At 37.7% G+C, this 20,488-nt stretch overlaps 4 protein-coding genes and 1 pseudogene across 5 annotated transcripts; 4 read left to right on the top strand and 1 right to left on the bottom strand.

The window, feature by feature from the left end:
* The first annotated feature begins 2,165 nt into the window (after positions 1-2,165).
* Positions 2,166-3,701, top strand: LOC104785976 (putative peroxisomal acyl-coenzyme A oxidase 1.2). Its single transcript, XM_087512213.1, has 6 exons — positions 2,166-2,309; positions 2,390-2,614; positions 2,681-2,768; positions 2,850-3,012; positions 3,104-3,302; positions 3,453-3,701. The coding sequence occupies exons 1-6, from the start codon at positions 2,166-2,168 to the stop codon at positions 3,699-3,701; spliced, it is 1,068 nt and encodes a 355-aa protein (XP_087368339.1).
* On the top strand, positions 3,453-4,962 carry LOC147943338 (putative peroxisomal acyl-coenzyme A oxidase 1.2). 2 transcript variants are annotated; one of them, XM_087513302.1, is made up of 5 exons: positions 3,453-3,650; positions 3,737-3,863; positions 3,972-4,092; positions 4,182-4,362; positions 4,447-4,962. In XM_087513302.1, the coding sequence occupies exons 2-5, from the start codon at positions 3,738-3,740 to the stop codon at positions 4,838-4,840; spliced, it is 822 nt and encodes a 273-aa protein (XP_087369428.1). In that variant the 5' UTR covers positions 3,453-3,650; position 3,737; the 3' UTR covers positions 4,841-4,962. The 2 variants fall into 2 exon arrangements, with proteins under 2 accessions (XP_087369428.1, XP_087369427.1); XM_087513301.1 differs by having other exon boundaries at positions 3,620-3,863; positions 4,447-4,909.
* A 2,508-nt stretch (positions 4,963-7,470) lies between these two features.
* LOC104785975 (ethylene-responsive transcription factor ERF038) lies at positions 7,471-8,504 on the top strand. The gene has a single exon (XM_010511272.3). It carries the CDS (start codon positions 7,713-7,715, stop codon positions 8,310-8,312), a length of 600 nt encoding a protein of 199 aa, XP_010509574.1. The 5' UTR covers positions 7,471-7,712; the 3' UTR covers positions 8,313-8,504.
* A 9,054-nt stretch (positions 8,505-17,558) lies between these two features.
* On the bottom strand, positions 17,559-19,376 carry LOC147943337 (uncharacterized). The gene is made up of 2 exons (XM_087450492.1): positions 18,145-19,376; positions 17,559-17,854 (listed from the first exon to the last, which is right to left on the bottom strand). Exons 1-2 carry the CDS (start codon positions 19,286-19,288, stop codon positions 17,820-17,822), a joined length of 1,179 nt encoding a protein of 392 aa, XP_087306618.1. The 5' UTR covers positions 19,289-19,376; the 3' UTR covers positions 17,559-17,819.
* A 125-nt stretch (positions 19,377-19,501) lies between these two features.
* On the top strand, positions 19,502-20,338 carry LOC147943336 (large ribosomal subunit protein eL15z pseudogene; annotated as a pseudogene).
* The last annotated feature ends 150 nt before the right edge of the window (positions 20,339-20,488 follow it).

The following is a 20,488-nucleotide window of genomic DNA, read 5'->3' as shown; positions in this document are numbered from 1 at the left end:
AAAGCTCATCTCTAACCTCTAGAAATTCCATGTTGTGTCCCCCAATGGTGCTAACCACTGCACACCAAGCACCATATCACACCCTCCCAGGGGAATAAGCATGAAATCATCCTGAAATGCTGTACCATGAAACTCCCAGTTAAAGTCAGAAACCTTCCCTTGCACATTTAGTCGACTACCATCAGCCACTGCTACTCTTGTAATACCAGCGGTTTCTACTGTAACCCCCAACCTCTTTGCTGCTCGAGGATCCATGAAATTATGTGTAGATCCTGTATCCAAAAGAATAAACAACACCTTCTTCTTATTCACCCCGCGTACCTTCAACGTGCGATAATCTGTAATGCCAGCCACTGCACTTATAGAAACTTGAGGCATATCCTTCTCATCAACTTCCTCGCTTACATTGATAACTTCCTCCCCTTCAATATATTCTTCTTCCTCCACCTCAATCATAAATACTTGAGTCTTCTTGTGTTTAAGGTAATGATCAGGGGTGTACTTTTCATTGCAAATATAACATAGCCCTTTTGCTCTACGTTCACTCATTTCTTCTTGAGATAAGAACTTTCTAGCAGGCTTCTGAGATGTGGTAGTAGATATTTCCTTGCGATTTTGTGAATAAAGCTTAGCACCCGTTGCAACATTGCTGCTACTGAACGACTTAGAGTGTAAACCACTAGATGACACCCCTTTGGTCCTTGGATGAGCTTTCTCGTAGAGCCTACCCAAGACCAAAGATTGACGCACTGATTGTGGTTGGAACATTCTGATGTGCATCTGCATATCCAATCTGAGACCTGCAAGATAAGCACTCACCAAATATTCTTCTGATAGGGTAACCCTCGTTCGTATTAAATCAAATTTTTGGTGATAGTCCACTATTCCTTCAGTCTCCTGAAGTTGTTTAAGCTCTACAATGGGATCCTCCAGAACATCTGCAAAACGCTCCCTCAACAACATTTTATAAGAACTCCAATCATGCAATAAGCTTCTTCCTAGAGAAGTTTGTACCAACGCTTGATGCCACACTGCCGCATGACTATCGAAGTGCATCGCAGCCATCCGCACTTTAGATTCATTAGGGGTAAAATCTAACACAAAGTAATCTTCCACTTTACTCAACCAGCTAGTAAAACTCTCACCATCAAACCGAGGAAAATCTACTTTACCCAGCCTTGTAACACCCGTATAATGATTTGGACCATGGACTCCACCTCCACGGTGTTGTTCATAGCTATCTCCGTATGAATCATGTGTTGAGGGTGCACCCACCGGACTCTTCCCATGTGGCTTCGACCCTGACGGAGCTTGTTGTGCTGGAATCATTTTAATCATCTGGAACATCTCAGCAAGGCTTTGATCCAGTTTCTGATTCTGCTCTGCGATCGCGTACTCTAACGCTTCTGTGCGGGTGAGCAAACTCTTCGTTCCTTCCGCTACAACCGCCTCACGTTCCGCCGCCGTGGTTTCATTTCCGTTGGGATCGTGTTTGTTCACCTGAGATCGTGTTTCAATCATCGTTTCCGAGGAAGGAATGGCTCTGATACCAGTGATAACGTAAGTCAGGAATCAACAAGAACAATCGCAACAATTCAAACAAGGAAACAGAGTAAGAAAACAGAGTAATCCTTTATTGATAATAATGAAACAACGTTCAAAATAAACACAGTCCCATCTTCTCACCTTGCAAGAGTCTCCGGCAGAGATCCTCCCACAGACGATGAGGAAAACAAGTTTTTAGGATTACAACTTAAGGAAATATATCTCAGATAGATAAAAGATAACGAGCTAAACATGTGCTCTTATAGATACTCGACAAACAGTCGACAAACAGTGTTAGCAGTGCTAACCAACTTATTCCTTCTCAATGACGATTTCCGTTAACCTTCCAGCTGTTAAACCTCACGTGCTTCCTTTCTTCCTCCCATCTAGACCATACACGTGCAGGCACTGGATTCCCTATATCACTGGGCCGGTTCCCGCCATGCTTTCGATGTTTCAAATCGTGTTTCCCGCCTCGTCGCCTCTGATCCCGTGAGTGACCTTCTTCTCTACCTACATACCTTCCTTCCTTCATAAGTTTCTCTGTTTTCTTCCGGTGAATCTCGGTGTGAATTTTTGCATCTTTCTTTAAGGTCTTTGAGAAAAGCAATAGAGCTGTAATGAGTAGGAAAGAGTTGTTCAAGAACACGTTGAGAAAAAGCGTTCACGCTTGGAAGATGATCAAGGAGCTTCGTCTTTCTGATGAGGAAGCGATCAAACTGAGGTATTTCATGGATCAACCAGGCTTCATGGATCTGCATTGGGTAATAATACACACACAAAAATTTCTTTTATGATTTCTTAGAATATTGATGTTGACTGGGTTATGGTTGTGGGTGGATAGGGAATGTTTGTGCATGCAATCAAAGGACAAGGCACAGAGGAACAGCAGAAAAAGTGGTTGTCTTTAGCTAATAAGATGCAGATAATTGGATGTTATGCTCAAAATGAGCTTGGTCATGGCTCTAACGTTCAAGGCCTTGAGACAACCGCCACATTTGATCCACAGACAGATCAGTTTATCATTCACAGTCCAACTCAGACATCATCCAAAGTGAGAGAAGAACAAGTATCTGTGTTTGATCTTTGAGTTTCTAAATTTTGTGTCTAAGTTTCATTTTGTTTGAAAATATAGTGGTGGCCTGGTGGCTTAGGAAAAGTTTCTACTCATGTTGTGGTTTATGCTCGTCTCATAACGAATGGCAAAGACCATGGTGTTCATGGTAAGCACCAAGAGGATTTAATTATTTCTCACTTTTCTTTTTAACCATCAATATTGATTGACTAGTCTTTCTCCTTTTCAGGATTCATCGTGCAACTACGAAGTTTGGATGATCATACTCCTCTTCCGGGTATAACCATCGGTGATATTGGAATGAAGTTTGGAAACGGGGCATATAACTCAATGGACAATGGTTTTCTTATGTTTGATCATTTTCACATTCCTAGAGATCAAATGCTTATGAGGTCCACTCTCTTTTGGCCTCATGTGGATAAGCATTTCACCTATATATCTCTAAAGAAACCAATTTATGGTTCTGTAGTTTTCTTCTTATAGACTGTCAAAAGTTACAAGAGAAGGAAAATATGTATCATCAGATGTTCCAAAGCAATTGGTGTATGGTATTATGGTGTATGTGAGACAGTCCATTGTGTCAAATGCTTCCACTGCGCTGGCTCGAGCAGTCTGCATAGCTACAAGGTATAGTGCAGTTCAAAGGCAATTTGGTTCACATAATGGTGGAATTGAAACACAGGTATCCTCTGTAAATCTCACACTATACATAATAATAATCATGGTACAAAAATGTATTTGATAATTTTAGTTAAGAATCCAATCTCTAGATGGATAATGGTCATGGTCATAGAAACTACTTATTGATGTTGTCATAAACGATAAATGGCAGGTGATTGATTATAAAACTCAGCAGGACAGGTTGTTTCCTCTGCTTGCATCTGCATATGCCTTTCGGTTTGTAGGGGAGTGGCTGAAATGGCTCTACACTGATGTAACACAAAGACTAGAGGCCAGTGATTTTGCAACATTGCCTGAAGCTCATGCATGCACTGCAGGATTAAAGTCAATGACTATCTCAGCCACCTCAGTATACTGCTTTAATTTCCAAGCTAAACTTATTAAAATAAGTTACAAATGATCAGCTAACTTGGGCTTTTTTTTGGTTGGTTAAAGGATGGCATTGAAGGGTAAGTTATGTGGTGGACATGGATATTTGTGGTGTAGTGGCCTTCCTGAGTTGTTTGCTGTATATGTTCCTGCTTGCACATATAAAGGAGACAATGTTGTGTTGCAATTACAGGTATTCTTCTAGAATAACACTTTTAGAGTCAATTCAAACCTTTACTCTTTATACTGGCATATGAAATGGTACTAAAATTTGTTATGTTTTAAAACAATGGGTCTTCAGGTTGCTAGATTTCTGATGAAGACAGTTTCACAATTGAGTTCTGGAAAGGTTCCTTCAGGGACAGTTGCTTATATGGGCCGAGCAAAACACCTATTGCAATGTAGTTCCGGTGTTCAAAAAGGTGATTTTCTCAAGAATATTACCATAAAAGTGTAATACTATTATTTATCTCGATTTGTTTTCTGAATTATATTTATGTTGAGCATGCAGCTAAAGATTGGTTAAACCCTGATATGGTGTTGGAAGCTTTTGAAGCAAGGGCTTTGAAAATGGCTGTTACTTGTGCTAACAATCTAAACAAGTTTGAGAATCAAGAACAAGGATTCTCAGAACTCCTGGCTGATCTTGTTGAGGCTGCTATTGCTCATTGCCAGTTGATTGTCGTCTCTAAGTAAGTAAATAAGCTTCTCTCACCAAATTTTACAAAACTTATCAAAACGGACTAAAATTTATATTTGTACTTGAACATACACAGGTTTATAGCCAAAGTAGAGGGAAAGATTGAAGGAAAAGGAGTGAAGAAACAACTCAAGAACTTGTGCTACATCTACGCACTCTATCTTCTTCACAAACACCTTGGTGATTTCCTCAGAACAAAGTCTATTACTCCCAAACAAGCTGCACTCGCGAACGACCAGCTTCGGTCACTCTACTCTCAGCTCCGACCAAACGCAGTGGCCTTAGTGGACGCCTTTGACTACACGGACCACTATCTAGGCTCTGTGCTGGGACGCTACGACGGAAACGTTTACCCAAAGCTGTTCGAGGAAGCATTGAAGGATCCACTCAATGACTCGGTGGTTCCTGATGGCTACCGTGAATACATCCGACCATTGATTAAGCAAGACTATCGCTCTGCCAAACTCTAACTCCTTCTTTGTGCGCCTAAAAAAGGGACAACATTATTTTTGGTCATTTCATATGTTTAATTCACCTTTGTTAACAATTACTACGACTAGGTTTGACAAATGAAATAAATCTTTGGATGTCAGAACCTCGTGGTATGATTATGATCGAATAACAAATCAGAACATGATAAGTTGTCTCTTCAAGTTAAAGGCTCAGCGCATATCTGATTTAACAATCATATTAATTAAGTTTATGTGTTGCCTTTTGCTTTGCTAATCGATTGGCTTTTTTCGATCCATAAAGTTGCGTAGCGTTTTTAGTTATTAATTGAGCAATTAATAACCGAATTAGTTAGTTGAACATGTATTTATCATCACCATATCGCATATATAACTTGTGGTTGTACTATTGCAATAGCCAACTGTTGTCTTCTATTCTATCTAAATCCTCCAACATTGAAAAAACCAATTTATAATAATACTAATACTATACATTTTTGTTAGTTGGTTAGTAGTGAAAGTAGTTAAGACACCCTCGTAAAAATTAATTTTGACAGCTTATGTCTTTAATCTTGTTTAACCCAAGAGTCCTAATTAAAGACGAAAACCAAGTTTGACTGACTCTTTCGGTATACAATGCATAAATATATGTATGCTTGCTTCTATATATGGCCGTATGGCTATGATTAAATTACGTATGTACGAAGCCTATGATATCATAAAATTGTCTTTGTAACAATCGTCAACTGTCTTTGATTGTTTGTAAGTAGTACCTTAAGCTTGTACCAACGTGTACTGATGCGGTTTCTTACATGTGCGTCTATATGATCAATGTTTGTATTCAAATTGTTCATTTCTTAATAACACATTTTTCAATTAATTCTTAATAGCACATTTGCAGACCTAACTTACTACAATACTCCTTTTCTGTATATACTAGATACGTACAACAGCTCTCAGTAAGATTTATTCAGAGGCGACCTTTTTATCATTTGCGAATCAACACAAACAATTTTTTGGCTTTTTATTCGCCTTTCTTTGCTTACCAACAGATCCGTGATCGGTAAATCTACTTTTTGAAACTCTAATCGTTTTCGATGCTCTTTGTATTTTTTTTCTCGTTGTGTGCATCAGTGGAAATTGTCTAGGTTTTTTTTTTTCAAACCCTACTTTATTCACTAGCTAAAAAGTAGCTAGCTAAAAAAGAACACTTCAGTAATACTTAAGCTATGTATTCACTATTATACTATAGTCACCACCATCAGTGTATGTATAAAAGAACGACTCGACTGTAGAAACTCGACAAAATCGAATAAAAAGGTTTACCCCAAATATGGATATGGATGCTTTGTAATTAATATTGAGCGAGTCAATTAGACTCATAAAACGAGGATAAATGGGTTTTCTTCTTTTAAATCCATTAATTTGGTGGTGCCCAATAAATGTATAACGCCGAGCTGTGATGAGGGTAATGGAATCACCAAAAAATGATGGCTGAATTCTCCCTTCTCAGTGTAACTTCTAATGCTAGGTTTTATCTTGATTTGTATCAGTATACACATTGAATTCTCCACATTTAAAGAAAGATGTGTATATATGATCTGTCTATATACATACTACATGTAGGCATGTCAATTAGGGCCAAAACCCGCGGGCTGGCCCAGCCCGGCTCTGAAAAATAGCGGGTTCGGGCTTAAATATATATGTCCAGAAAAAATTGGGCCTTTCGGGCTCAGCCCGTTTGGGCTATAGGGTTTTTCGGACTTAGCCCGACCGGGCTCGGGCCAGCCCGAAAAACCCTTTAACAAATATATTTGTATTTTTTTTGTTAACATTTTTGTTTGATTGCAATATTTGATTAATAATTTATTGTAATTAAAGTTTTAAAATCTAATCCTAGTTTTTATATTTACTTATTAACCATATTTAATACTTTAAAAAAATTTATTCATGATATTTTATATGAATTATATATTAGTTTATTTGGTTAAAGTATCAAAATTTTGTTTAGTCTTAAACTTTTTATTTTAAATTAAGTTGGTTGTAATGAATATAGATGAGTTATTAATTTTTTGATTGATTTTTTTATAGTGCACCTTCAAACACTGTTTTTTGAGGCTTATAAGTTTGAATTTTTTATCGGTAAGATAAGCCCGAAAAAGCCCGAAAAGCCGTATAGCCCTGTTAGGGCCGGGTTCGGACTTTGAAATATAGGCTCAGAAATATTTCGGACCGGGTCAGGCCGGGCTCAAACATATGCGGGCTTTACGGGTTTCGGATCGGGCCGGGCCGGGCCAGCCCGATTGACACCCCTAACTACATGTACCCAGTGCACGCATCGAATTTAATTAATTAAATTTCATTGTTTTTTACCATATGAACTACAGTATACAGTATATCTATTGACTATTAGTATTTCGTATTGTTGTCTAGTGTTTTTTACCGTTACGTGTGACCAATAGAGTCCGACCACCTATATTAAAAATATCTCCACGTACGCATATGAATTTATAAACTCTATATGCGAGAAAGAGATACGATTATTTTATCATTTCTTTTTGGCGAACCAAAACCGAGAGAGAGAGTATAATACATACATTGGAAACCCAAATGGGCTATATATGGTATGGTACGTATTAAATACTAACACACATATTTTAGGTATAGCCTACAAAAGAAAGTCCTCATTCTAATTTTTGGATGTATATAATAACAACACACCGACCTCTTCCCTTCCTCAATCCTCTTTTCTAACTCATCACACTAAAACCCAAACACACACACACACAAACCAAATTTTTATTTTCTTTTTCTCTCTCAAAATCTTTCCACCAAAATCAAACTCTTTCGTTTACACTTAGCCCACCACCTCCTCTATACAAATTCCAAGAAAATGGAACGTGACGACGACTGCCGGAGATTTCAAGATTCGCCGGCGCAGAAGACGGAGAGAAGAAGAGTGAAAAATTATCCAAAGAAGAAAAGATCAGTCAAAGATGATGATGAAAAAGTTGTTGTTTCAAAGCATCCAACGTTTCGAGGTGTGAGAATGAGACAATGGGGGAAATGGGTTTCCGAAATCAGAGAACCAAAGAAGAAATCAAGAATCTGGCTCGGCACTTTCTCCACGGCGGAGATGGCGGCGCGTGCTCACGACGTTGCTGCTTTAGCCATCAAAGGCGGTTCTGCTCATCTCAACTTCCCGGAGCTCGCTTACCACCTCCCTAGACCAGCTAGTGCTGACCCTAAAGACATCCAAGCCGCAGCCGCAGCAGCTGCAGCCGCGGTAGCTATTGACATGGAAGTAGAGACGACGTCTTCACCGTCTCCGTCTCCCACTGTCACCGAAACGTCATCTCCGGGTATGACTGCGATATCAGACGACGCGTTCTCCGATCTTCCCGATCTCTTGCTCGACGTGAACCGCAAAATCGACGGCTTCTGGGAGTCTTTTCCTGACGACGAAGAACCCTTCCTCTCTCAAAGTTACTAGGGAAACTCAAAAACGGTGTCGTTTCATTGTATGTATTTTTGTCATGTGAAAAAAATTTTGACGTTGAAAAAAATCACCCGGATAATCCAAATTGTATTGACAAAGAAAAAGAAAAAAAAAAAGAACAAAAATCCAAAATCCAAAATTGTATGATTGATTAATCGTTTTAAGATATTCTTCAAAGTGTGAAAATGTGTGATATACGTAAAAAACGTTACTATTTTGTTTTCTGTCAAAAAAAAAAAAAATATATATATATATATATATATGAACGTCAGTGAGTCCAGTGACAATTGACAAAGTCCCATGTTTGTTTCTAGCCCTGTTTTTTCCCCCCCTACAGATTTATGTTTCTGACCACTACATTTACTTTTAGGTCTGACACAGATATTTATTACTATATTTTCTCCAATAAAGCTGGCATATAATAATAGGATTATATAGATAGATCTTTTTTCTTTCTCTGTAACGTTAAGGTCGAGCATTTTATGAAACAAACAACCTCGGCTCGACCAAGTTCCCTTTATTTTTAATCATGAAATGGCCTCACATTTTTTTGTTTTAGAGAAGATACAATAATATGAGAAGAAGAAAGTATTAAAAAAAAAAAGGGTGAGGAATAGCACGAGAGACAAATTTTATTTAAGCTTTCAGTTGAAATTTGTGTGTATATTTTGGTTCTGTTGTTGTCCAGTTTCCAAATTTATGGCTACTCTCCTTTTTGCCGTGAGCTTATTGGCCCTAATAAAGTTGGGAAATGAAAAGACCCGTTGGCCCATTTTATTTAATGAGTGTGCTGTATTTAATGTGCTTTTTGTTGGGACTGATTTTCAATTTTTTCATTGATATGCTATTTTTTTTTGTTGTTTCTATTTGTCTCTTCCTTTTTTAAAAAAAAAAAACGGAGGATTTTGGACCAATTAAAAAGAGAGTAATTTCATATATATGAAAAACTAGGTGTGTTGTTATTTATGGTGAGAATAGAAATCAATCATAGTTGTTTTCTAAAAAAAAATCTACAGGTTAAAACATTTGAGCCATTGGACTATTGTTTGTTGTTTAGGTTTCTATTAAGCCAAACAAAAAGTTCTATAAATATTATTTTCTTCATTTCATGGAAATTATGTTTTATCTAGATACATAATATATTTTATTTTTTTTTGAACAAAAAAAAATGAATTTATCTACCATCAAAAAGAAAATAATGATTCAACTTTACAAATTATATCATAACCCCAACAATTATATCCCAACAACTGATAATATCCTCATAACAAGCGATAGTTAGATTGGTCTAAGTTGGAAAAACCTTACAAAGAAAAAGGAGGATGGGGTTTAAGAATTGCTTTAACGTTATTAAATATCATTAATTAATGATGCTTTATGGGCAAAACAAGCGATGAATTATTGAATTGTATATAACTCTTTGAGTCTTTCTTACAGTAATGGAGGGCAATAATTCTTCAGATGGATGACGACTAATTCCTTTGGCAGGTCAAAATCTCTTACGCAAAGTTGTAAGAAATTTCTTAGGACTTCTATCTTTTAGTGGCAAGTTCTCTCTAGCTGCCATATTGTCCATGAGCCGCAAAGAGATCTAAAAGTGATCTCTATACAATTAGATTATGATCACTCTGATGAATTGATCTCGTTAAAAGCATACCAGACCTACAAAATCACTTTAAATTATTTTTCCAAATCATCTCATAATTGGATCAATTGGGCTGGCATTAACTAAATTAAAATATGGTTTTAACAACATTGTTGAGATTGAGATAGTAGACAAGATAGAAAAAATCGTACTCCGATCCAATGCAACCATATTGCATATATGTCTTTACTTCGCTTTGGAATGGGTTTCATAACCATATATAATTGACTCAATGTCTTCTTCGTAATATAAATCTTAGTTGGAGCAAAATACCACCTTTTCATTCTACATGCAATATGGACCACTCTGGACTTGAAAGTGTTTCATCAAGATAAAATTCATAGAGTAAGTTATCATCAAGTATTACATAGATTTGAAACCAAACACACACACACACGCACTATATATATTACACATATATATATATATAACTTTTGTTATAATTAACCTTATGTGTTTATTTTCTAAACTATCATCAAAATGCTAAAAAATATTTTGAAACTTTCTACATTATGATATTGTGGAAAAGAAGAAATGGTTATTTTCTTAAACTGTCCCTATATATAGGAGGGGGTACGTAACGTGCCTATGTGTTTAAATGTGAGCCGTATATGTTGCATCGACATCATGGGGACAAATCAACATCAATACATCATCGTCAAATAATGGGTATACAGTGTTTAAGAAGATTATTGAAGTTCCATTCTACTTTTTTTTTTTAATATATTGACTAGACCATTAATTGTGTTAAATTTTAATAATATTAGGGTTTAGATTGTAATATATTTTTACTATTGTCAATTATACCAATATTTATTAAAATCAAAATTATAAATGGTTACGAAGTTCTTGACAAACTATGCAATGACCATGTCTATATTGACAGATACTTGTAATTTTATGGTTTGTGATAATGTTCTTAATTATCATCTCTGTAGTCCGGTTTAAATACGAGTGTTTTATACTGTTAAAAATAAATATATGTTTGTTCTATAATTTTAACAGATAAATTAAAAATAATTTATTTATTTTGAATTTTCAAAAACATATTTTTTTATCTACCTAAACATACATCACTAAATGAAACAAGTACAGACAAATTTCACAAAACATCACATAATACTTATTAAGATAGAGAGGGAGTAATATTTCTATTGAAATGAAGTATATAAGTAGATTTAATATACTAACAAAATTATAAGTATTGTAATGAAATTAAATAATTATGCATTGAGTTACATGGTGATTGCATAAATCTCTCATAGGTATGGCACTCCACCTCTTCTTTGGTTGTTAGTACTCATCAAAGGTGTGGCCCTCTTTTTTCACTCACCCTGATGATCTCTCTCCTCATACATTGTTCGAGGATCATTTGCGTTAGATCGGCATCTAACATTAGCAAACTCATGGCAATATATATATGCACACTATAGATTTACATGCATGTTATTGTCTTTGGAGATAAAAGAATTCTAGTATCCCCTCTTGAAGCACAAAATCAGCTCATGTTATTATCAAGGAAACTCCGCTCATATTCATCTAATTTGAATGCTTTGTCTTATCGTTTCTTTGATCACCCTCCTAATTTTAATGTAAAATTTCAAAGGATTCTTAAAAAATGAGAAAATTAAAAAAGTTCTCTCACAAATAGAATTTTTAATGTATACTATAATTTACGCGAAAGAAAAACCTCCTGTCGTATTTTTACTTTATTTTGTGGATTAAACATGTTGTTGTGATATATCCAACGGTGACATATACAAAGCCGGAGAATCCTAGGTGATTCGATCCTCACACTTCAATTTCCAAAACTATATTATTTTCATCTTTCCGTTTTCGGCTAGATCATTATATTCTTCAACCCAACCTGCCCTCAATCCTCATAATAAGTGAGATATTCATCTTTATTTTTTTTCCTAATCTTATAAATATAGATGCATTTACTGGTAAATGCATTTTTATTTAGGGGTGGTCAAAAAAACCAAAATCCAAAAAACCAAATCGAACCAAACCAAAATAAATGGTTTAGTTTGGTTATGGTTAAATCTGAAAATCCGTTTGGTTTTCATTTTAGTTAATCATTTAGTTTAGGTTTGGTCTAGTTAAAAACCGTAAAACCGAATAGTTTTTTTAGTTATAAAAATTTAGGATAATAAGATATAATTACTAATTAGTTTCTCAAGCTTATAAATTTATATTGTATAACAATATCAATAATTTTTTTTTATTGGGCTTTAGTTATTGATCTCCTATTAATCTATCGAATTACAAAACCTTAACCGAAGTCTCTATTCCCTAACCTATATATATTCATAATTACTTTTATGCTTACTTTTAGTTATGTATCAACTATTTATTTTTTAAAAGCATGGAATAACCGTTAAAAACCGAAACCAAACCGAAACAAAACCAAACTGTGATACATATGGTTTTTATATGGTTTCATTTTTGATGAAACCGAAAAAACCATAAACCAAAAAACGAACCGTAACCAAACCGAATTCCTCATGGTTTATTTATGGTTCCATTTTTATAAAACCAAAAAAACCGTAAACCAAAAAAACCGAACCAAAACCAAACCCAAAAACCGAACGCCCACCCCTATTTTTATTCTTATCTTCTCGTAATATTGTAGAATGATTTCAAATGGTAATTCACAATCAAATGCTTTAAAAATTGGACTGGAAGCGTTCACGTAAATTAGATGCTATAGGTTGAGTTTGATTTGATTTGATTTGATCTGTTCCGCGTGAGTCTTGACTCTCTTTTTTTTTGTTCTATAATTTAATGATAAACAAGTAAGTAATTGACAAGCATTTAGATGTTTTGAGACATGTATGTAATTCCACATATTAATCATTTTACAAAAAAAAAAAAAGCGTTGAAAGGCCTCCAATCTCTTTGTTAAAAGTTAACCATCTAAAACACTACAAAATAATTAAAATAAAGTAAAAAATAAAAACAAAGAAAAACTCTCGTTCTTCTTCATGCATACAAAAAAAAGAAGAGCAGATATAAGAGGTCATCATAGGTTTCTCGCAAGTCTTGATGAGTAACGGTTTAGCAACAAACGCTCTCTATATAGGTGTAATCCGAGTCATGATATGAACAATTTTTTATCCTCGTGTGATTCGTGAAGAATTAACATCAGTCGCTCAAAGGACGTTAAGTCAAGTAGGCTTTCACACGGTTCAATAATATATTTGGTTACTAGAACTTGAGCGAAGAATAGAAAGAAAAAAAACCACTAACAGCTACAAGGATATAGTTAAATGTATAACGTAATCATTAGTTTAAAACTTAAGAGGTACGCAAGAACAAATTGGAGTGAAGATGTTGTCCTTAGAATTGTTTCTTCTTACAGTAAAAAAAGTGATTAAAAATATATACAAAAACGTAATAAAAAGAAGAAAGGAACATACAGAATTGTTCAGAGAATCTACAGATGACGTTGGAAATGGTGGGCTGAGGCGCACGTGCTAGGCTATGTCCGTACTGGCGCCATTGTACGAACGAGACGAAAGTGGAGTTTGTATCTTCTGATAAACATTGTTGCCTTCCCAAAGGCCAAGCTACTTTTTACAAATTACAAATCTTTTACAATTTTTCCATTATTTGTGGTCTATAAAACGTAAGAGAATAATTTTCTTACTATATATAAATGAAAAGGGACCCCAAGAAACATCAGTAAGGCTGAGGCGATGTTTTATGTACTGCCACGCATTGGTGTTTTATTGTCTTCATCTTATATATGTATCAATGAAAACAAGTGTAATAATGTATGGGTTTCATTTTTTAGTGTTAATTTGGTATATGCCAGTCCCACTGGAAAAGATGCTAGTTTAGTGTACTATCTTTTAAATATTTTATTTTCTTAAATTATAATATACATTTGATATTTTGGTGAATGATCGATTAATATGTAATCGACAGATTACGCACATGCATGTTCACATGATAAGATCATATGGTTGAATGTATGACATGAATATAGAAATACTTATTCCGATAGCTTTGCTTCCAATGATATGTGTTGTGTTGAAATTAAACGTTAGTGAACTAGCTAGTACTTATTGAAATTCAGGCACCTAGCTACTACACATATCATCAACTCTAGGGATAAGCACGATGTTCTTCACAATCAACTTCAAATATTTTTCCAATATCTTTTTTTCCACAAAAGAGTCCAGATTTTAGAAGAAAATATCATACTTTAAGAAGCTTTAGTTTAGTTTTTTGTATTTTGCATGATAACCCTCTCATGGATTGATGAGACGGGTCTCGGGTGACCAAAAAAAAATAGTAGACAAGAAAAAAATTTTGAAGAAAAGAAACAGATTTTTACTAATGTTTCGAAACTATCCAACAAATGATTTGTTACAAATCTCACAAAACTTTATAATTATACAGTAATTTAATTCACTAACACGTGATTGAGGAATAAACCCCAAACAATCTATGGATTAGCTAGGGCCTAGGTGTAATAGCTGATGGGTAGCCCAATAGGTGTAAGGCCGAAAAAAACGCGCCGTCTTAATGTATAGTGTTCGCCGCTAATTATTTTTTCTTGGCGTTAACCTAATACTCTGTTCGCAAGTTGTGCGGTGGTCATCGTAACTTGAAGAATGGGTAAGCATTTGCGGTTAATAATACTCTTCGTCTAGAGTTTTTATAAATGATGTAAACAAAGCAATGTCGAAGAATTTCTGTATGTATTCATCTTCGGGAATGTTGTACATATATATACAAATGATCAAACTCAAAAATGAAATCACGGAGAATCTACACTAGTTACAAACTAAGATGCTTCTGTTACGGAGCTTATTACGACTCTGGATAATGTTGGGGAGGATCCCACGAATATGCTGTTGTAAGTGAACCGGTTGTATACCGGTTATAACCAAGCTCCCAATATCCCCCCTCAAGCTGGAGCATATAGATTGTGTATGCCTAGCTTGGACCTGAAGTGCCAAAACCCATCTCGTCCTATAGGTTTTGTAAGAATATCCGCCAGTTGCTCTGTTGTATCAACATGCTGTAACCGTATGTTCTTTGTGACGACTTCATCCCGAAAAAAATGACAATCATTTTCAATGTGTTTTGTTCTTTCGTGGAACACCGGATTCGTCGCGATATGTATCGCCGATTTGCTGTCACAGTACACAGTCATCGGTTGAACATGAAAGACTCCTAAAGTGCTTAACATTCGTTTTATCCACAGCAACTCTTGTACCAGGTCTGCCATAGCCCTGTATTCCGCTTCTGCTGAAGAACGACTAACTGTCTTTTGCTTTCTTGCCTTCCAAGACACCAGTGAGTCACCAAATTGCACAAAATATCCTGTGACTGACCGTCGAGACATAGCACATCTTGACCAGTCCGAGTCACACCAGCCTGTAATATGATAGTTCTTGTTTGATCTCAATAACACACCTTGACCCGGATCTAATTTTAAGTATTTCACAACACGAATTGCCGCATTCCAATGATCCTCTCGCGGTTCCTTCATAAATTGAGCAAGAACATGTACCGAATAAGCCAAGTCCGGACGTGTAACTCCCAAATAGATTAACCTGCCCAGTAGCCTTCGATATGGTGTAGGGTCGGATAAGAGTCTAGAGTCTGATAAATGTAACTTGTGATTCTGCTCCAACGGAAACTCGACAGGTTTAGCTCCTAGTAAGCCTGTTTCAGCAAGTATATCCAAGGCGTATTTCCGCTGGCAAAGATATATTCCAGAGGCATTACGAGCTATCTCGATACTCAAGAAGTACTTCAACTCTCCCAAATCTTTCATACGAAAACAAGTAGATAAATACTCTTTAAACGCTTGAGTAGCCTTGCCACAACTTCCTGTGATGATCAAATCATCTACATATATAAGAATATGTAAACAAACTTCTCCGTGTTCATAAGTAAACAACGAGTAATCACCTAACGCTTGCTCAAAACCATACTCCAACAATGTTGTAGTCAACTTTGCAAACCAGCATCTAGGAGCTTGTTTTAATCCATACAAAGACTTTCGTAGCCTACACACCTTGTTCTTATCCTCCAACTGATAACCAGGTGGCAATCTCATATAAACTTCTTCATCCAAATCCCCATGTAAAAAGGCATTATGCACATCCATCTGATGCACTATCCAACCATTCTTTGAAGCAGTATCGAGAAAGAGACGTACCGTTCCCATCTTTGCGACCGGTGAGAAAGTTTCCCCATAATCCTCTCCTTCGATTTGTCTATTGCCCATAGCCACTAACCGCGCCTTATACCTCTCAATGGATCCATCAGATTGAAATTTGACTTTAAAAACCCAATGACTTCCTATTGCTCTTTTACCTTCTGGTAAGTCTACGACATCCCATGTGTGGAGTTCCTGCAAAGCTCCATATTCTGAACCCACGGCGTTTCTCCATCTATCATCTTCCATCGCTTTCGTATATGATTTTGGTTCCACCGTTGAAACAACCGCAGTCACATAAGCAATATGTTTATCGGAGAAACGTCGTGTCATATCTTGTTTCCTTATCGGATGAACAATATTGCAGGATTCCTTCTGAGAGTGTGAGCTTTTATCGATCACATAATCTTTTAGTTTGATCGATTGCGTCTTCTGACGGCGACCTTTGCCAAGCTCTGGTTCGATAGACTGAGCTTGTTGATTTGTCGTGGTAATCTCTGGTGAAGACGATTGACTCTGAGTAATTATTTGGGGATCAACATTTATTTCAGTCTGGGCCGAGACAAGAGGCCCACCTTCTTGATTTGGCGGAACAGGATTCGGGAGGTAGCTGTTTGAGATTACCCTAGCTGGACCTTGAGGCCCATTATCTTCCTCAATAATTCCTTCTGAAATTGGAGCCCACAAAATCTGACCATCCTCATCGTCATCAACAAGCGGGTAAGGCGTAGCAGGAGAGAACGGGAACTTAGATTCTGTAAACACCACATCTCGTGAAACGAAGAACTCGTTCTTCTCCAGATCATATAGGCGCCACCCCTTCTTACCGTAAGGATAACCGACGAAGACACACCGTCGACTTCTCGAGGCAAACTTGTCACCCCCACGAGTTAGATTGTGAGCAAAACAGAGACTTCCAAACACTCGTAGATGATCGTACGTGGGAACCTTGTTGTACAACTTCTGAAAAGGAGTCACATTGCCCAGAACAGAACTTGGTGTTCGATTAATCAAGTATCCAGCCGTCAAAACGCACTCTCCCCAAAACTCTAAAGGTAAATTGGCCTGAAATCGCAAGGCTCTTGCCAAATTGAGGATGTGTCTATGTTTTCTTTCAACCCGACCATTTTGTTGAGGGGTTCCAACACAAGACGTTTCATGGAGCACCCCCTGGTCATGAAAGAAGGATGTCAATGACAGAAACTCCGACCCGTTGTCACTTCGCACCATTTTTATCTTTGTTTCAAACTGCCTCTCCGTGAGAGCAAAGAAATCTCGTAAACAACCTGGAGCTTCACCTTTGTCATTTAAGAGATATAACCAGACACCTCTAGAAAATTCATCTACGATAGTGAGGAAATAGCGTGCACCATTGTGCGACGGAACACGATAAGGTCCCCACAAGTCAATATGAATTAACTCAAAAATCTTTGAAGCTTTATTCAAACTTATTGGAAAACAATCACGACTCTGTTTTGCGCGGAGACATACTTCACACGCCTTATTCAAATGTGAAACAGAAAAAGAGCTAGAGAAACATGGAAGCATTCCCACTATCTTTGCAGAAGCATGTCCCATTCTTTGGTGCCACAACTCGTAAGACTGCTCCTCCCTTGTTGTAACCGCATCGACTGTCTCCATGCTTCGATAGTGAAACGTACCTCCAACTCTTTTACCAGCTCCAATCACCATCCTCGAAGATCGGTCCTGAACAACCAGAAATGTGTCAGACATCTGAACCACACAACTATTTTCATCCATAAGCTGTCCCAAAGATATCAAATCCGATTTCAACTCCTCAACATAATAAACAGACTTTAACATCAAACCACACCCAAGATGAACTGATCCTTCTTTGTGAGAAACCCTTTCTCTACCATCGGCCATAATTATCAACACTGGTGACATCTCTCTTACATTCGATAGCATATCATATCTACTTGTCAAATGATGAGAAGCTCCCGTATCCATGATCCAAGAAAAAGAAGAAAACTTACCCGAGGATTTTTCTGTAGTGGTATCTTTCTTGGCATTGAGAATGTTTTTGATTGCTCCCCACTGCTGGTCTGATAAGCCACTCACACCGTCACGATCCTTATCTGTGATGATATGATTCACTTGTTCGCTACCAACAGGGTCCACCGCGGGTACATTCACATGATTGGCAAAGGTAACTTGTTGTCCCCGTCCTCTTCCGCCACCAAACGTAGCACCACCTCGTCCCTTGCCATGTAACGAACGACTCTTTGGGCGATCACCCCACCACTCTGGATATCCAATGACTGCGTAGCACCGATCCGCAACATGCCCGTGGCGATTGCAAAGTTTGCAAATCATGCCTTCTTTGTCTTCAAGTTTGAACCTCGGTTTTGTGTTCACAGCAAACGACACCACTTCCGGACGTTCTTCACTTGTGACACGAAGATCTTTTTCTTGTCTCACAATGTTGTACACCTCCTCAAGTGGTTGCACCGGTACCCTTGCTACAAGACTTGAGCGAACAGCTCGAAACTGATCATCGAGTCCACATAAGAACTGATGTACTTTGTCTTCCTCCCGATCAGTCTCTTGTGCAGTACCAAGGTCGCACGTACACAAGCCGCATTGACACCTTCGGATTGGACGGTAGGTTGCAAGACTGTCCCAAATGCGATTGAGCTTCCCATAGTAGGCTTCAATGGCAAGACCTCTCTGTTTGCAACACGCCAACTCAGCCTTTATTTTCTGTATACGTGAGCCGTTCATCACCGCAAATCTTTTCTTCAAGTAATCCCACAGATCTTTGGCTACTTCTCTGTGTGATATGGTAGACCGCAACACCGGATCTATCGTCATTCGGATCCATGAAACCAAGAGAGCTTGGATCGTCCACCAGTCTTCCCAATCAGGGAAACCTTCTTGCGGCTTAGCAATTGTGCCATCGAGAAAGCCAAACTTTTTGCGTGACGTTAACGCCGTTTTCATGCCGCAAGCCCATTCATCATAGTTCGTCCCCTTGAGTAGCGGATGCGATATCACCGCACCGGGGTTGTCCGCCGAAGTCAGGTCATATGGCGAGATAGTTCGCCTCACCTCCACAGTCGCCGTTGTTGTTGTTGCCGGAGTGCCAGCAGTCGGGTTCGGGTTTGTGGTCGATGCCATTATCGTAAAAAAAAAAAAAAAAAAAAAAAATTAGAGTTCAGGCTCTGATACCATGTAAACAAAGCAATGTCGAAGAATTTCTGTATGTATTCATCTTCGGGAATGTTGTACATATATATACTAATGATCAAACTCAAAAATGAAATCACGGAGAATCTACACTAGTTACAAACTAAGATGCTTCTGTTACGGAGCTTGTTACGACTCTGGATAATGTTGGGGAGGATCCCACGAATATGCTGTTGTAAGTGAACCGGTTGTATACCGGTTATAACCAAGCTCCCAATAAATGATTCGTTATTTTGTTTAAACAATTCATGTTATGAGTAGGTGCGTACAAGTATGTGTCGGAGCTATGGAGGAAGAAGCAATCGGATGTTATGAGGCACCTGCAATGCGTGAGGTGCTGGAATTACAGACAACAACCTTCCATCGTCCGTCTGACTCGACCAACTCGACCAGACAAAGCTCGTCGTTTAGGCTTCAAGGCCAAGCAGGTGACTTGTTGGAACTTGTTTCCCCCTCAGCTTTCGAGTTTTTGGTTCTGAGTTTTGAGGTTTAGGGTTTAACGTTCTTACATGATCTTGTTTTGCTTTGTCATGTCAGGGATATGTGGTGTATAGAGTAAGAGTAAGACGAGGTGGAAAGAAGAGGCCAGTTCCAAAGGGGATTGTGTATGGTAAGCCAACGAACCAAGGAGTGACACAACTCAAGTTCCAGCGAAGCAAGAGGTCTGTTGCGGAGGAACGTGCTGGGAGGAAGCTAGGCGGTCTGAGAGTTCTCAACTCCTACTGGATCAACGAGGATTCCACGTACAAATACTACGAGATCATCCTTGTGGATCCGGCTCATAACGCAGTCTGCAACGACCCGAGAATCAACTGGATTTGTAACCCTGTTCACAAGCATCGTGAGCTTAGAGGTCTCACATCAGAAGGAAAGAAGAACAGAGGTTTGCGTGGAAAGGGTCATAACAACCACAAGAATCGACCCTCACGTAGAGCTACTTGGAAGAATAACAATACTCTCTCCCTCCTTCGTTACCGTTGATTCTCTTGTTCCATTTTTGCTCTTTTTGTTTCTTGTCACTTTGGTTTTTTCCGTTCTAAAGCCTGTAGACGCTCAAGTGATTTTGCGTGTGGACTATAACATTTCAATCAAACTGAGAGTATTATATATGAAGCACATACACAAGTCAAG

This window comes from Camelina sativa, chromosome 5 (assembly GCF_030686135.1).
Source record: "Camelina sativa cultivar CO46 ecotype springtype chromosome 5, ASM3068613v1".
In the NCBI taxonomy this organism is placed as follows: Eukaryota; Viridiplantae; Streptophyta; class Magnoliopsida; order Brassicales; family Brassicaceae; genus Camelina; species Camelina sativa.
The sequence above is the reverse complement of the archived record's forward strand: the minus strand, read 5'-3'. Positions and strand labels throughout refer to the sequence as shown.

What these genes read in the sequence shown, in the direction of transcription:
- LOC104785976 (XM_087512213.1), top strand. Translation starts at nt 2,166, where the DNA reads ATGAGTAGGAAAGAGTTGTTCAAGAACACGTTGAGAAAAAGCGTTCAC. An exon ending in GCTTCATGGATCTGCATTGG is followed by an intron (nt 2,310 to 2,389) that starts GTAATAATACAC and finishes GTGGGTGGATAG; the next exon opens with GGAATGTTTGTGCATGCAAT. An exon ending in AGAGATCAAATGCTTATGAG is followed by an intron (nt 3,013 to 3,103) that starts GTCCACTCTCTT and finishes TTCTTCTTATAG; the next exon opens with ACTGTCAAAAGTTACAAGAG.
- LOC147943338 (XM_087513302.1), top strand. Translation starts at nt 3,738, where the DNA reads ATGGCATTGAAGGGTAAGTTATGTGGTGGACATGGATATTTGTGGTGT. An exon ending in ATGTTGTGTTGCAATTACAG is followed by an intron (nt 3,864 to 3,971) that starts GTATTCTTCTAG and finishes ATGGGTCTTCAG; the next exon opens with GTTGCTAGATTTCTGATGAA. An exon ending in TAGTTCCGGTGTTCAAAAAG is followed by an intron (nt 4,093 to 4,181) that starts GTGATTTTCTCA and finishes TTGAGCATGCAG; the next exon opens with CTAAAGATTGGTTAAACCCT.
- LOC104785975 (XM_010511272.3), top strand. Translation starts at nt 7,713, where the DNA reads ATGGAACGTGACGACGACTGCCGGAGATTTCAAGATTCGCCGGCGCAG.
- LOC147943337 (XM_087450492.1), bottom strand. Translation starts at nt 19,288, where the DNA reads ATGGCATCGACCACAAACCCGAACCCGACTGCTGGCACTCCGGCAACA. An exon ending in CACTACAGAAAAATCCTCGG is followed by an intron (nt 17,855 to 18,144) that starts GTAAGTTTTCTT and finishes CTGGTTGTTCAG; the next exon opens with GACCGATCTTCGAGGATGGT.